The sequence below is a fragment of the Pelophylax lessonae genome, assembly GCF_965119305.1.
Source record: "Pelophylax lessonae genome assembly, chromosome: 5".
In the NCBI taxonomy this organism is placed as follows: Eukaryota; Metazoa; Chordata; class Amphibia; order Anura; family Ranidae; genus Pelophylax; species Pelophylax lessonae.
In genome coordinates, this window is record NC_138772.1 from 28,355,076 (window position 1) to 28,371,364 (window position 16,289).

At 42.2% G+C, this 16,289-nt stretch overlaps 1 protein-coding gene across 1 annotated transcript in view; it reads right to left on the reverse strand.

Annotated features, from left to right (window-relative positions):
• Positions 1 to 1,781: 1,781 nt before the first annotated feature.
• Positions 1,782 to 16,289, reverse strand: part of CYC1 (cytochrome c1) — a 47,148-nt gene continuing 32,640 nt past the window's right edge. Inside the window, exons 4-7 of the mRNA XM_082258026.1 lie at positions 15,404 to 15,561; positions 11,476 to 11,636; positions 9,877 to 9,977; positions 1,782 to 2,083 (exon numbers count right to left, since the gene is read on the reverse strand). Of these exons, the coding sequence (XP_082114152.1) occupies positions 1,979 to 2,083; positions 9,877 to 9,977; positions 11,476 to 11,636; positions 15,404 to 15,561 (525 nt within the window). The 3' untranslated portion in view covers positions 1,782 to 1,978. The remainder of the gene's footprint in view (positions 2,084 to 9,876; positions 9,978 to 11,475; positions 11,637 to 15,403; positions 15,562 to 16,289) is intronic.

The window sequence follows — 16,289 nt, forward strand, 5'->3', positions numbered from 1 at the left end:
AGCATCGGCTCTGTTCTGTCAGCTGAGCTCTGACACAGACAGGCGGGGATATCGCCCGGGTGTCAGACAGCTGCAGCTCGCATGCCAGAGACTTGGGATGTCTGGCTATGTGTCATACCCAGACACATACAACACTGAGAATCGTGAAAATTGGGGATTAAGATTGTGGGGTGGGGATTGTGTGTGTGAATTGATATTGCGATTAATCATGCAGCTTTAGCGAGTACTGACACTATTGGTCAAGTACTCACCGACTCCGAATACCAAAACTTTTGTTATGCAATTTGCATCCATAAAAAAGGCGCAAATCGCGTGCGATTTGAACAGGAATGTGGTGTGATTCCCATCTGAAATCACATGCAATTTCCCCCAGAGAGTGCGTGTGTGTTAGGGCTCTTTCACACGGGCGTTCCTTTTTTTTTGCCCGATCAGGTCCTTTTTTTTTTTTGTAACGGACACGGATGACACTTGTGTCATCCGGTCCATACGTCCGTTTTTCATCCCATCCGTTTGCGGATGAAAAACGGACATAATGCATCTCTATGTAAATACGGATGTCAGCGGATGACACCACTGACATCCGTTTTTGCATCCATTCCGTTTTTTGAAAGGAAGAAAAAATAGGGTTCTCCTCCGTTCAAAAAAACTGAACTGAACTGACAAAAAACGGATGTCAGAGGATGATCATCCGATGACATCCGTATTTACATAGAGATACATTATGTCCGTTTTTCATCCGCAAACGGATGGGATGAAAAACGGACATACGGAACGCCCGTGTGAAAGAGCCCTGAAGGGAAAAGCTCCATCTAGTGGGCAGTTTAAAAAGATGTTAGAACTCACGTTGCATATCTGGCCACGTGCAAAATAATCTACATAGGTGTCCCAGTCCGCCAATGACAGCAAATCAGGTCTGCTGGAGGAGCAGCTCTGGGACCCCCAGGGTATAGGGCAGAAGCTTGGGGATGGACCATCTCCACATCTCCTCCACCCCTGCAAGCACCTCCAGTGGCCCTGATTTTCTATCATCGACGGACTGGGACACCTATGTAGATTTTACATGTGGCCAGATATGTACTGAGTTCTAACATTTTTTTAAACTGCCCACTAGATGGCGCTTTTTCCTTTCTATACACACATACAGGAGCAGTGGGAGGATTTAGCATGCGATTCAGGCAGGAATCACACCTCATTCCTGTTTAAACTGCAGGTGATTCTTTGCAATGAGTTTTGCACGTATTCATTTTGTATTGATGCAAATCGCACAGCAAAGTGTCGGTTTCGGGAGCATTTGGGCAAGTACCGATACTAGCACAAGTGCTTAGTATCAGCACAGATACGGGCGTCTGTGTATCCCCAATTGTCACTAAGTTGCCCTGAGAAGACACTGCAAGGCTCAGAAGTGTCATATTTGATCAATGGGAAGTTGTGTGTTCTGAATAAAACTTGACAATACATCTTTGGAGTCCTGGCGACTTCCTTCCTTACTACTGGTTATACTTGGCGCCATCTATCGCAGTCATTTCAAGCACTCCAATGAATCACATCTGGCACCATCAGGATTTTGCAGCTCACACAGAACGTTAGGAATTTGCCACTCACACACCTGACAAAAGACAATCCTCGTGACTTCGGATTTAAAAGATTTTTTTTTTTTTAATTTATGAGCCTCCCCAGACGGGGAACGAATGGACACCAAGAATTTTCTGAAACCTTTTGCCGGCGAGTCCCTTTTCCCTCCTGGTTAAGGTGACTTATTATGGATGAAACGGATGAAAAGTAATCAACTTAAAAAAAAAAAAAAAGAAAAAAACTGCGGGAGACCACTGAGTGCCAGAACCAGCAAAATAATAGTACAATGCAGCACTGTGTCCGGGTGCAGCCCCCGCTCCGAGGAGGCAGAAGGGACGCGATCTATCGCTGTGAACGCAGAGTGGGGAGGGATCCCGGTGTGGATGAGTCACATACAATCGTTTGGTTACTGAGGAGGTTTGTACGCCATCTTCCGGGACTTCAGCACAGCCCACCGATGTCTCTTCATGTAATAGATAACAGCAGTGATGAAAGTCGACATCAAGACAATCTGAAACATGGAAGGATTTAACAGTTAGGAAGTGTTGTATGGAGATATCCACCAAGAAAATAGGGGAGGAACGCTGAGAACTAAAGCTGAACTACAGTGATTCAGTCACTTTCTAAAACATGCTTCCTTTACTATAGGGAAGATTTGCTTTTCTCCAGTTAGTTTGAGGTCAGACCCCCGTGTTCTTGATTTTGGTTTCAAAACTGCCCTCCTGAACCTTATTCACCCCCCTTGATGTTTTAATCATGTCCCCCTTTCCCTTCTTTTCTCCAGACTGTACATTTTAAGTCGCTCCTAAAATGTTTTCAAGGTCTCCAGAACTGGACACAGTACTCTAAAGAAGGAGATCTATATATAGAGGATTCAGGACCTTCTTCCTCCTGCTGGTGACCCTCTAGTGATATAAAGATCTATATAGAGAAATCAGGACCTCCTTCCTCCTGCTGGTGATTCCTCTTGTGCAGGGATGGCGAACCTTGGCACCCCAGATGTTTTGGGACTATTTCCCATGATGCTCAACTACACTGCAGGGTATATGAGCATTGTAGTTCCAAAACATCTGGGGGTGCCAAGGTTCGCCATCATTGCCCGAGTGATATAAGAATCTATATAGAGGAATCAGGACCTCCATTCTCCTGCTGGTGACCTCTCTAGTGATATAAAGATCTAGAGGATTCAGGACCTTCTTCCTCCTGCTGGTGATCCCTCTAGTGATATAAAGATCTATATAGAGGAATTCAGGACCTCCTTCCTCCTGCTGGTGATCCCTCTAGTGATATAAAGATCTATATAGAGGAATCAGGACCTCCTTCCTCCTGCTGGTGATCCCTCTAGTGATATAAAGATCTATATAGAGGAATCAGGACCTCCTTCCTCCTGCTGGTGATCCCTCTAGTGATATAAAAATCTATATACATGAATCAGGAACCCCTTCCTCCTGCTGGTGATTCCTCTTGTGCAGGGATGGCGAACCTTGGCACCCCAGATGTTTTGGGACTATTTCCCATGATGCTCAACTACACTGCAGGGTATATGAGCATTGTAGTTCCAAAACATCTGGGGTGCCAAGGTTCGCCATCATTGCCTGAGTGATAAAAGAATCTATATAGAGGAATCAGGACCTCCATTCTCCTGCTGGTGACCCTTCTAGTGATCTAAGAATCTATATAGAAGAATCAGGAACACCTTCCTCCTGCTGGTGACCCCCTAGTGATATTAAGATCTATATAGAGGAATCAGGACCCCCTTCCACCTGCTGGTGACCCCCTAGTGATATAAAGATCTATATAGAGGAATCAGGACCCCCTTCCACCTGCTGGTGACCCCCTAGTGATATAAAGATCTATATAGAGGAATCAGGACCTCCTTCCTCCTGCTGGTGATCCCTCTAGTGATAAAAAGATCTATATAGAGGATTCAGGACCTCCTTCTTCCTGCTGGTGATCCCCCTAGTGATAAAGATCTATATAGAGGAATCAGGAACCCCTTCCTCCTGCTCGTGATTCCTCTTGTGCAGGGATGGTGAACCTTGGCACCCCAGATGTTTTGGGACTATTTCCCATGATGCTCAACTACACTGCAGGGTACATGAGCATTGTAGTTCCAAAACATCTGGGGGTGCCAAGGTTCGCCATCATTGCCCGAGTGATATAAGCATCTATATAGAGGAATCAGGACCGCCTTCCTCCTGCTGATGACCCCTCTAGTGATATAAAGATCTATACAAGGCGCTTTTCCACTGCATGGAACCGAACGGTTCGGCTCGCTTTTGCGCTTTTCCACTGCATGGTACCACATGGAACAGTGTTGGAACAGCTCGGTACGGCGGCGCTTTTCCACTACATGGAACCGAACGGCACGGCTAGCTTAAACAGTACCACCTCGGTTGTGGTTCCAAGAGGGCCGTACCGATACCATATCCCACAATCCTTTGCATGCAGCCTTGACTGTTTGTCACTACTAGCCACTGATTGGTCAGAGAATCGGGGTTATCCCACCCACTTACTACTTTAGTGGAAAAGCAAACCGTACCAAACCGTTCCCACACCGTACCATGCAGTGGAAAACCAAACCGAGCCAAGCAGGGCCGAGTGGAGCAGAGCCGGTACTTGCAGTGGAAAAGTGCCAATAGAGGATTCAGGACCTTCTTCCTCCTGCTGGTGACCCCTCTAGAGATATAAAGATCTATACAGAGCAGGGATCCTCAAACTACGGACCTCCAGCTGTTGCAGAACTATACATCTCATGAGGCATTGTAAAACTCTGACCTTCACAGACATGACTAGGCATAATTGGAATTGTAGTTCCTGAACAACTGGAGGGCCATAGTTTGAAGACCCCTGATATAGAGGATTCAGGACCTCCTTCTGGTGATCCCTCTAGTGATATAAAGATCTATATAGAAGAACCAGGACTTCCTCCCTCCTGCTGGTGATCCCTCTACTGATATAAAGATCTATATAGAGGAATCAGAACCTCCTCCTTCCTGCTGGGGACCCCTCTAGTGATAAAAGATCTATATAGAAGAGAGGATCGGGAAAGCCTTCCTCCTACTGGTGATCCCTCCAGTGATATAAAGATCTATATAGAGGATCAGGAAAGCCTTCCTCCTACTGGTGATCCCTCTAGTAATCTAAAGATATATAGAGAGCAGTGGTTCTCAACTCCTGTCCTCAGGACCCACTAACAGGCCAGATTTGAAGTATTATCTTGGGGAGATGCAGACTAGAATACTGCAATCGATAAGCAGCAAAAGATATCACCTGTGATCAATTTAAGTTAAATTGCAAACCTGGCCTGTTAGTGGGTAATGAGGACAGGAGTTGAGAACCAAGGATATAGAGGAATCAGGACTTCCTTCCCCTTGCTGGTGATCCCTCTAGTGATAGAATCTATATACATGAATCAGAAACCCCTTCCTCCTGCTGGTGATTCCTCTTGTGCAGGGATGGCGAACCTTGGCACCCCAGATGTTTTGGGACTATTTCCCATGATGCTCAACTACACTGCAGGGTATATGAGCATTGTAGTTCCAAAACATCTGGGGTGCCAAGGTTCACCATCATTGCCCGAGTGATATAAGAATCTATATAGAGGAATCAGGACCTCCTTCCTCCTGCTGGTGATCCCTCCAGTGATATAAAGATCTATATAGAGGAACCAGGACCTCCTTCCCCCTGCTGGTGATCCCTGTAGTGATATAAAGATCTATATAGAGGAATCAGGACCACCTTCCTCCTGCTGGTGATCCCTCCAGTGATATAAAGATCTATATAGAGGAACCAGGACCTCCTTCCCCCTGCTGGTGATCCCTGTAGTGATATAAAGATCTATATAGAGGAATCAGGACCACCTTCCTCCTGCTGGTGACCCCTCTAGTGATATAAAGATCTATATAGAGGAATCAGGACCTCCTTCCTCCTGCTGATGATACCTGTAGTGATGCATCCTATAATTCTATTCGCTTTTCCCCACTGCCTGGTCACACTGTTTGCTCATTTTGCAATCATCTGAAATAGTTATCCCCAAATCTTTTTCTTCTGTAGGGCTGGCCAACACTACTCTGAGGATTATTTTTCCCCTAGGTGCATTATTTTACTTTAAGTCCCGGTTCACATCATTGCGATGACAGACATCGCATGTGATTCGGAGCGCACTGCTGTACAAATCACATGCAATGTCTGTGCGGTGCGAGTTCTGCCATACAGATTGTATGGCTGAATTTGCATCAGATTCAGACAACACGCACAGGACCCTTTTTTGGGTCCGCAGCAGAATTGGATTGCATGGAGGTTCACACCTATGTGATCCGATTCATGTTCGAACTGAAAGTTCGTACTGCGATACGAGAACTGATCTGGGGGTGTTGGTAACTTTGTATTGACACCCCCAGCGAGTCGCATATGGCCATGTGAACTTCCTGCGATTTGAATGCGATCCGGGAACCTGCATCGCATATATGTGAACCGGGACATACAATCATTGAACTGCAGTCTCCTATGCTTTTACCAATCTTACAGCAATGTTAAATAAGGTTCCATGTTACAGACACCTCCAGGGATAACAACCCTATTACATACCTTTGTATCATCAGCAAAAAGGTCAAACCCAACAAGGACTTTACAACTGACAGCTTTACTGAGAATCGGGAGTACAGCTATCACTATACGTCTGGCGCTCTGACAGGAGACGCAGCAGCAGCTCTGCGCACCACTTTCCTCCGCTGTCCATTCACAGAGCGCTTTGTATTTTGTGAATGGGTTCACATAAAGCGCTCTGTGATTGGGCAGACAAAGGGGTGGGGTGGGCAGACGGCTGCATCGGCAGCTGCTGCAATGAAGACTAGAAGGTACAACTACAGAGCTGGAAATATAGCGATATCTGTGCACCTGATGCTCAGTAAAAGCCTACATTGTAAATTAACCACTTCAATACCGGGCAGTTTTACCCCCTTCCTGCCCAGACCAAGTTTCAGCACACTTTGAAAGACAATTGCCCGTCATGCAACATTGCACCCATATGAAAATTTTATATTTTTTTCCCATAAAATATTTATTTTGGTAGTATTTATTTACCAAATGGTTTTTTGGCTACAAAAACAAAAAACAAAAAGGTTTTCTTAGAAAATATTGCAAATAATCTTTCTTCAATATATATATATATATATATATATATATATATATATATACATACACACACCTCTCTCTCTCATATATATATATATATATATATATATATATATATATATATATATATATATATATATATACAGTAAAACCTTGGATTGCGAGCATAATTCGTTCCGGAAACATGCTTGTAATCCAAAGCACTCTTATATCAAAGCAATTTTTCCCATAAGAAATAATGGAAACTCAGATGATCCGTTCCACAACTATTTATTCATAAGTCTTTCAGTTTATAGTCTATATACAAAGATTATAGCAATGTGATAGGTTGTGTCATCATAAAATGTCCATCCACAAATGGCGCCTCCACAAGGGGATTAGAAGCAAAATCCAGCGGGAGCTACAGAGTATAAAAGAGAAGAGAGGTGCCTCTAAGTGTAGCAGTATGGGGACATTAAATGAGGGTACAACATTTAGCAACTCACATGGTTGATGATTAAAAGAGGCACATCTAAGTTTGCAGGCATCAGGGGTAAAGCTGTCCACATAGACCATCTTCTGAACCACTGGCTCTCACCGATGTGAGTCTGCAATTGTGATTGGGAAGACGACCCTGCAGTAGAGTGATCTGAAAGTGAGACTTTGAATCGCTTGTGGAGCGCAGCGTGGAAGGGTGTGAAGAAGATGGCAGTGCGGAGGATGGGCTTTACCCCGGATGCCTGCATACTTAGATGTGCCTGTTTTAATCTTCAACCATGTGAGCTGCTAAATATTGAACCTTCATTAAATGTAACAATATTGCTACACTTAGAGGCGCCTCTCTTCTCTTTTATACCCAGTTGTGACATGACGCTACTTGTATATCAAGACATCGCTTGTATATCAAGTCAAAATTTATTTTAAAAATTTGCTTGTCTTGCAAAGCGCTCTCAAACCAAGTTACTCTCAAACCAAGGTTTTACTATATATATATATATATATATATATATATATATATATATATATAAATAAATCTCTCTCCCTCTCTCTATATCTATCTATCTATCTATCTACACACCTCTCTCTCTATATCTATCTATCTACACACCTCTCTCTCTCTCTATATCATATATATATATATATATATATATATATATATATATATATATATATATATATATATATATATATATATAACCTCTCTCTCATATATATATATATATATATATATATATATATAAGGTTGATAGAGAGGGGTTTTATATAAATCCCAGACCAGACAGACTCATTCAGTAAAAAGGGTTGCTTATAACAGTGAAATTCAAAAGGAAGCCATCCATTGTTTACCATTGTCATGTGATCTGCTATGATTGGTTACAGCAATCACATGGTACCGGCAACGAGTCGGTAGAGTGATCAGTCATCAGCTGTGTTTGATGGACACAGCCGGTGTCATATGACGTCCAACCAGAGCGACAAAGTGGTTAAAATGATACGGAGGTAAAGTTTTTATTTTTAAGAAATAACAAACAGGTTATACTTACCTGCACTGTGTAATGGGTTTCACGCAGGCCTTATCCTCCTCTTCTGGGGTCCCCCGCCAGCGTTCCTGGCTCCCTGCTGAGTGTCCCCATAACAAGCCACTTACCCTGGGGGCATTTGTAGATGCTCACTCCTGAGCCCTGTTCTGTGTGTCCATAAGACACCCACAGCATGGTCCAGCTCAGGCGTGCCCCAGCTACATTCCCACTGGCTGTGATTGACAGCAGCCCCCCGTGTGGAGCATCCCCATAGCAAGCTGCTTGCTCTGGAGACACTCGTGCATGCTCGCTCGCTCTCAACACACAACACGGCTCAGCCACACCCCCCCCCCCGCTCTCTCCTCCCTGGATGCGATTGCCATTGGCTCCCACTACTGCGTCTCAGCCAATGAATAAGGAGACAGCCAGAAGAGCCACTGCTCTTATATACATCACTGGATTGGGGGGGGGAGGTTGGAGTTCAGCACACAAAAAAAAAACATAAGCCTTTAGAACCACTTTAAAGAGATAAGTCCATGAGGCTGTATGCACATTTTTGGACTTAACCAAGAGTTACCAAGCATATTTTAGAAAGTGGCTGAATTCCTGGGGATCAGCATTATAAACAAAGTTCAAACAAATACAAAATGGAGTACAAATAAAAGTTCAAATACTTTTCAGGCGTACTCCACCTTTTGCAAAAAATGTAATAAATGCACCAGAAATGTTTTGGTGGATGGCAACAGAAGATCTCCCATCCACCCAATCCTGATGTAAATGCAAATATTGGTTTTGCAATCTATCAGCACACCATGGATCTCGAATTGCAGTCCAAAATTTTGATTGCAGAGAGATCACATCATAACAAAATAAGTGCAATGTTTTGGAGCCACGCAGCACCCCTTCGTCAGGCATGTGATAAAGTGCCTACAATGGAAACAGAATATAAATGTTCTACCACCAATCAAAATCAAGGAAACAACTGACACCACCCTCCTTTTGATGTCACAGGCCGTCATATTAAAAAGGCCATAATAGATTGTATGGCCAAAAGGCCATAATGGATTCCAAAATGAATACATATTTATATACATCTAGGAAGTATCCCTGTATATTCAATAATAAAAAGAGGGGGCCCAGCAATTCCCTCAATGTACAGTTGCTCCATGGCGATCAGGTACAACACGGAGATGTATGATGTATATAAATACGTCTTCATTTTACAATATATTATGGCCTTTTACTGGGAATATGAGGTCATGTGACGTCAGAAGAGGGGGGGGGGGGGTGTCACTTCTGTCCTTGATTTTAAATGGTGGTAGTACATTTATATTCTGTTTCCACTGCATGCACTTTATCACATGCCTGACAAAGGGGTTCTGCGTGACTCCGAAATGTCGCACTTATTTTGTCGTGATGTGATCTCTCTTTGATAAAAGTTTTGGACTGCAGTTGAAGATCCCTGGTGTGCTGGCGACATGTGCATTATCTGTGAGGTACCCAGTGTCCAGCTGGTGGTCACTACAGCACCCGCTACAGAGGAGCCTGTAATCCAGGAACGTGTGTGATGGGAACATAGACAAGACTGCAATCTATCGGGTCACACCACATCTGCTGCCTCAGTCTGGACGGTGGGATACCCCGCCACAACGGCCCCCTGTCCACTCACTTTGAGGCCCATGCGCTTGCGGTCATCGTGTTCCGGTTCGGAGGCCCATCGCAGGAACGTGCAGACATCCTTAGCCACCTGAGACATTGAGGCCGGGGTCCCTGGAAGACAATACATCCATACATTAGTAACTATGTGCGGCTCTTCATGAATTCATCAACCATCCTAATTATGTCAGTATTTTTGAATATCAAAGCGGTACATTGTTTTGCATGGAAATCTGATGCTTTATATTGTAGGCCTGTAATTCTTAGGAAAAAAATAAAATTGATAAATTAAAATAAGTTATTAATAAAAAAGGAAACTAAAACAGTTAAGTCCCGGTTCACATTTGTGCGATGCGAGAACGCTGCGAATATACAGCGTGTTCCCGCATCGCATCCGCACCCCTGGCAGTTCACCCTGCCATATGCGATACGCAGGGGGGGGGGGGGGGGGTGTCAATTAAAAGTTAACTCGGGGGGTGCTCCATCTACCTCCCTCTGCCTCCTCCTCATTCCCGTCTCTTTTTCTCCATTTGGTAGCGCATAGGTTTATCTTTATATAATTAAAAACCGGAATCGGAACACTAGTGTGAACCACCATGCGATCTGCTGTGGATTAAAAAAAAGGGTCCTGTGCGTGCTTAGTGCGATTTCGGTGAGAATTCAGCCATACAAAGTGTATGGCTGAAATTTGCACCGCACAGAGGTCGCATGTAATTTAGGAGCAGTGCGCTTGGAATTAAATGCGATCTCTGTGATTGCACAAATGTGAACCGCCACTTAAAGCGCAGACAGGGCACTGGAGAAAGCACTGGGGCAAAACTGAGGTGAAATGGGTTTGATAAAGTAATGTGATCCTAACAGATTACAATATATCATGTTTTGTATAATTTTATTTATTTTTTTAAATTTCCAGACCGGTTCTGCCCCCCCAGTGTCGCGGCGCTCGCAGGGAAAGGAACCTGGAAGACGGATGCCGGCATCGGCTGCAGGACACAGCGGGAGGACATCGGGGGATCGTAGGGACAAGGTAAGCTTCACTACAGGGTAACCCCGGGGTTACCGATTTTGGTACTGAAAATTAACCCCGAGCCACACTCAGAATTACCGCCAGGGAGGTTAAAGAGGAGCTCCAGGCTCCCCCAAAAAAAAAAAAAATCTAAAGTCAGCAGCTTCAAATACTGTAGCTGCTGACTTTTAATATCAGAGAACTCACCTGTCCAGGAATCAAGTGAGGTCCTCACCCGAGCCAATTTTTCCATCGGCTTTTAGGTGCTGGCGCCGTCATCTTGACTAAGTGAAAGCGGCAGTAAAGCCTTGGGGCTTCACAGCCGGTTTCCCGTTGCGCTTTGTGAATGGGCCAGCTGCGGGGGCGCAAGAGGGGGGAGGGTGAACTGAGCTCGAAGTGAGAGCGGGTGTCAAAACTAGGTACCCGCTCCCCCCAAAAAGTGTCAAAAGAGGTAGCAGGGGGTGAGGAGGCAGACAAGTGGAGCTTCCTCTTTTGGGTGGAGCTCCACATTACCTAGCACCAACGTCTGCAGACACACAAGATTGTCACACATGTACTGGCCCAATATGTACACACACAGCAGCTATTACATCTGCCACTACTTACCATCATCATACTCCAGCACCTCATCGTAGATAGGGGGCGCCATACCGATAGCCTGGCCCAGGAAGTAGGGGTTGAAGTACAGGCCTTCCCTCATAGTGACACCGGCTGGAGGATCACAGTATCCGGTGAGAAGGGAAAAGATATAATCCTCCCCTCCATGCCTGCAATACAAAGTCACAAAATCAGTTCTATGGACTATAATCCGAGACACAACTCTTATAATCCTCTACAGCCAGATCAAGCAGGATTTGCACAGTGCTCACAGAACTACAATCTCTTACCCATTATATGAATCTTCTCCTTCAGTTCTATATCTGGGGTCGCTGATAAAAGGGAAGAGGCCTCCCCCCTACTAGGCCCTACTGAGTCAGCTGGAGGAGCGGGCCTGGCAGAGGCCTGGCTGTCCCTGCCTGATATAATCTCTCCCCATTCGCACCTCAGCGTTTTGTAGCTTGAAGCGCCAAAACGCTGGAGGGAGTAAAAAAAAAAAAAAAAAAAAAAAAAAAAGAAAAAAAAAAGAAGATCGCTCTCTATGGAGACGGTTCAGATCTCCACTCCAAGTCACCTGAACCTCAAAACATTTCTGCTAATTTTTTTGTAGCTCAAACTGGGCAGATTTGCCCGTTTTTGGAACATTTTTATTCCCATAGAAATTTGAAAAACGCACAATATTCTGCTCAAATTAAAAAGAAAAAAAATTGTAATGTATGAATAAATGTAAAATACACAACTACCTAAAAATCATAAATGAATATGTAATAACCAACTCCTAACCTTAAAAATATATTACATAAATTAATAATCACCCAAAACCCATGGAGACGGTTCAGATCTCCACTCCCAAGTCACCTGAAACCGAAAAAATTTCTGGATATTTTTTTGTAGCTCAACTTGGGCAGATTTGCATGTTTTTGGCACATTTTTATTCCCATAGAAATTAAAGGAAACGCACAATTTTCTGCTCAAATGAAAAAGAAAAAAAAAATAGTAATGTATGAATAAATTTAAAATACACAAAACTAAAAATCATAAATAAATATGTATTTATAATTAACCCCTAACCTTAAAAATATATTACATAAATTACTAAATAATCACCCAAAACCGAACAAAAAATACATTAATAGTAGTAATTATTATTTTGTATTAGGGTGTTTTGTTATTTATTATTTTCTTTATAAGGGTTAGAGGTTAAGGTTAGGGGTTATTTATTATTACATAGTATTCATATATTGTATTTATGGTTATTTATATGTCTGTATTCATTTTACATTTATTCAATTAGTAGTAGTATTAACACCCTACTCCTAACAAAAAAAAAAAAACACTAACTCAAACCCCCATCCTAACCACTAAAAAAAAATTAATAAATTAAAAATTGGGCAGGTTTGCACATTTTTATTCCCATATAAATTAATTGAAAACGCACAATATTCTGCTCAAATTAAAAAGAAAAAATAGAAATAATGTATGAATAAATGTAAAATACACACAACTAAAAATCATAAATAAATAACCTCTAACCTTAAAAATATATTACATAAATTAATAATAATCACCCAAAACCTGAACAAAAAATACATTAGTAATTATTATTATTTACTTTGTGTTAGGGTGTTTCGTTATTTATTATATTCTTTATAAGGGTTGGGGGTGAGGGTTAGGGGTTATTTATTATTACATAGTATTCATATACTGCATTTATGATTATTTTTAATTGTGTATTTATTTTACATTTATTCAATTAGAAGTAGTATTAACTCCCTACTCCTAACAAACCACCATCCCAACCACTAAAAAAAAAAAATGAAAAATTTGCCAGATTTGCCCGTTTTTGGCACATTTTTATTCCCATAGAAATTGACACACACAATATTCTGCTCAAATTAAAAAGAAAAAAATGTAATAATGTATGAATAAATGTAAAATACACAAAACTAAAAATCATAAATAAATAACCCCTAACCTTAAAAATATATTACATAAATTATTAATAATAATCACCCAAAACCTGAACAAAAAATACATTAATAGTAGTAATTATTATTTTGTAATTATTTTGTATTAGGGTGTTTTGTTATTTATTATTTTCTTTATAAGGGTTAGAGGTTATTTATTATTACATAGTATTCATATATTGTATTTATTTATGGTTATTTATATGTGTGTATTTATTTTACATTTATTCAATTAGTAGTAGTATTAACACCCTACTAACAAAAAAAATAACTCAAACCACCATCCTAACCACTAAAAGAAAATTAAAAATAAATGAAAAATTTGCCAGATTTGCCCGTTTTTGGCACATTTTTATTCCCATAGAAATTAATTGAAACGCACAATATTCTGCTCAAATTAAAAAGAAAAAAATAGTAATAATGTATGAATAAATGTAAAATAAACAAAATTAAAAATCATAAATAAATATGTATTAATAACCCCTAACCTTAAAAATATATTACATAAATTATTAATAATAATCACCCAAAACCTGAACAAAAAATACATTACAGTAGTAATTATTATTTACTTTGTGTTAGGGTGTTTCGTTATTTATTATATTCTTTATAAGGGTTAGGGGTTATTTATTATTACATAGTATTCATATACTGCATTTATGATTATTTTTGTGTATTTATTTTACATTTATTCAATTTAGTAGTAGTATTAACACCCTTAGTAAATAATTAACTCAAACCCCCCAATCCTAAACACTAAATTTTTTTTTTTTAAAAAATGAAAAAAAAAAAATGGAAAAGCTAAAAAAGCTGAAAAACCTGGCAAAAAATTATGCAACAGCTGAGTTTTCTCTGTTGGCTAATAAAAAAAAAACAAAGAAAAAAAACCCAAAGCTCAAAAACACGCCCACATCATGTATAAAAACATGTAGAAAACTGCCAGAAAAAAAACGCTCAAAGAAGCTACACACGGTGTGAATGCGGCCTTAGTCCTGGTTCAGCACAGGATTCTCAGAGATTCCTGTGCGGTTTTCAGGACTGCATGACAATTGCACTCTGTTGATGTGAGATGATTGGAGCTTTGTGACATGGTGCATTATCCTGCTGGGAGGAGCCATCAGAAGATGGGGACACTGCAGTCATAAAGGGATGGACATGGTCAGCAACAATACTCAGGTAGGCCGTGGGGTTTAAACGGTGCTCAGTTGGTACTAAGGGGCCCAAAGTGTGAAAAGAAAATATCCCCCATACCAGCCTGAACCGGTGATACAAGGCAGGATGGATCCATGCTCCAAATTCTGATCCTGCCATCTGAATGTCGCAGCTGAAATGGAGACTCATCAGACCAGGCAACGTTTTTCCAATCTTCCTTTGTCCAATTTTGGTGATCCTGTGCCAATTGTAGCCTCAGCTTCCTGTTCTTAGCTGACAGGAGTGGCACCCGGTGTGGTCTTCTGCTGCTGTAGCCCAGAGTTCGATGTGTTGTGCATTCAGAGATGGTATTCTGCATACCTTGGATGTAACGAGTGATTATTGGAGTTACTGTTGCCTTTCTATCATCTCCAACCAGTCTGCCCATTCTCCTCTGACCTCAAGGCATTTTCCTCCACACAACTGCCGCTCACTGGATATTTTCTCTTTTCCCCACCATTCTGCTGTGTGTGAAAATCCCAGAAATACTCAGACCAGCCCGTCTGCCACCAACAACCATGCCACCTTCAAAGTCACTTAAATCTCCTTTCTTCCCCATTCTGATGCTCCATTTGAACTTCAGCAAGTCGTCTTCACCACGTTTAGAGGCCTAAATGCATTGAGTTGCTGCCATGTGATTGGCTGAAGAGCAATTTGTGTTACCAAGCAACTGAACATGTGTACCTTATAAAGTGTTCAGTGAGTGTATATCCTGTGTATAATAATAATGCCTCTGCAGTGTAAACACACACACACACATAATGGTGAGCCCTTCTTACCTGGCGTTGGCAATGTAGCTGAGATCAGGGGGCAGGGCGCCGTTATTGGCTGCTCTAGCTGCCTCGGGGTTGGGGTACGGCTTGGGGAAGTGGTCAGACAGTTTCCCCGGACGAGTGAACATCTCGCCGTTTTCATCAGGACCGTCCAAGATCTCATACTGAAAACAAAATGCAAAGAAGTTACAAGATACAGAGAATAAAGGGGGGGGGGGCATAATAAACAGCTACAGCCGCTATCCTATGTTTTGCACCTTTCTACGCGTTTCAGGTAAGATGAGCAACCAATTCAGAGTGGGAGTTTAAGAGAAAACTATAGGGGCGTCCATCTGGTCAGTGAGTGCTCCCATCCCCCAGCAGGCTATAGAATTCACAGAGCTTCCAGTTCATTGCAATAAATAAAAGTTGGGAGGCAGAGTAAAGCCGGCCATAGACAGATCGAATCTCCGTCAGCTCAGCAGGGACCGGCCGAGATTCAATCCATCAATGGGCAGGCTGGTTGTACCCATCGGTCAACTTGGATTCAACCAGCATGCCAGATTTTTTTACATTCCATTACTAGCAGGAATAATTGTGTTCCGCCGGCCAAACACTAGGCATTAAGCTCCCCCCCAGACCCCTCCCCTTTTTCTTACCTGAGCCCAATCCGACCCAACGATGTGCACGGGCGAAGCAGCTCCAGCTGCTCTCACCTCACCGGACAGATTGTTATCAGCAGAAGTCGTCAAAATCCTGTGACGCGGGGGCAGGTGCCTCCAGGGAAAGTGTCTTTCAGTGGGGGCACCCAATGAGTTGGAGGAGCTTGGAGAGCTGGCAGGGGGGGGGACCCCAGAAGAAGAGGATCGGGGCTGCTTTGTGCAAAACTTCTGCACAGAGCATGTAAATATAA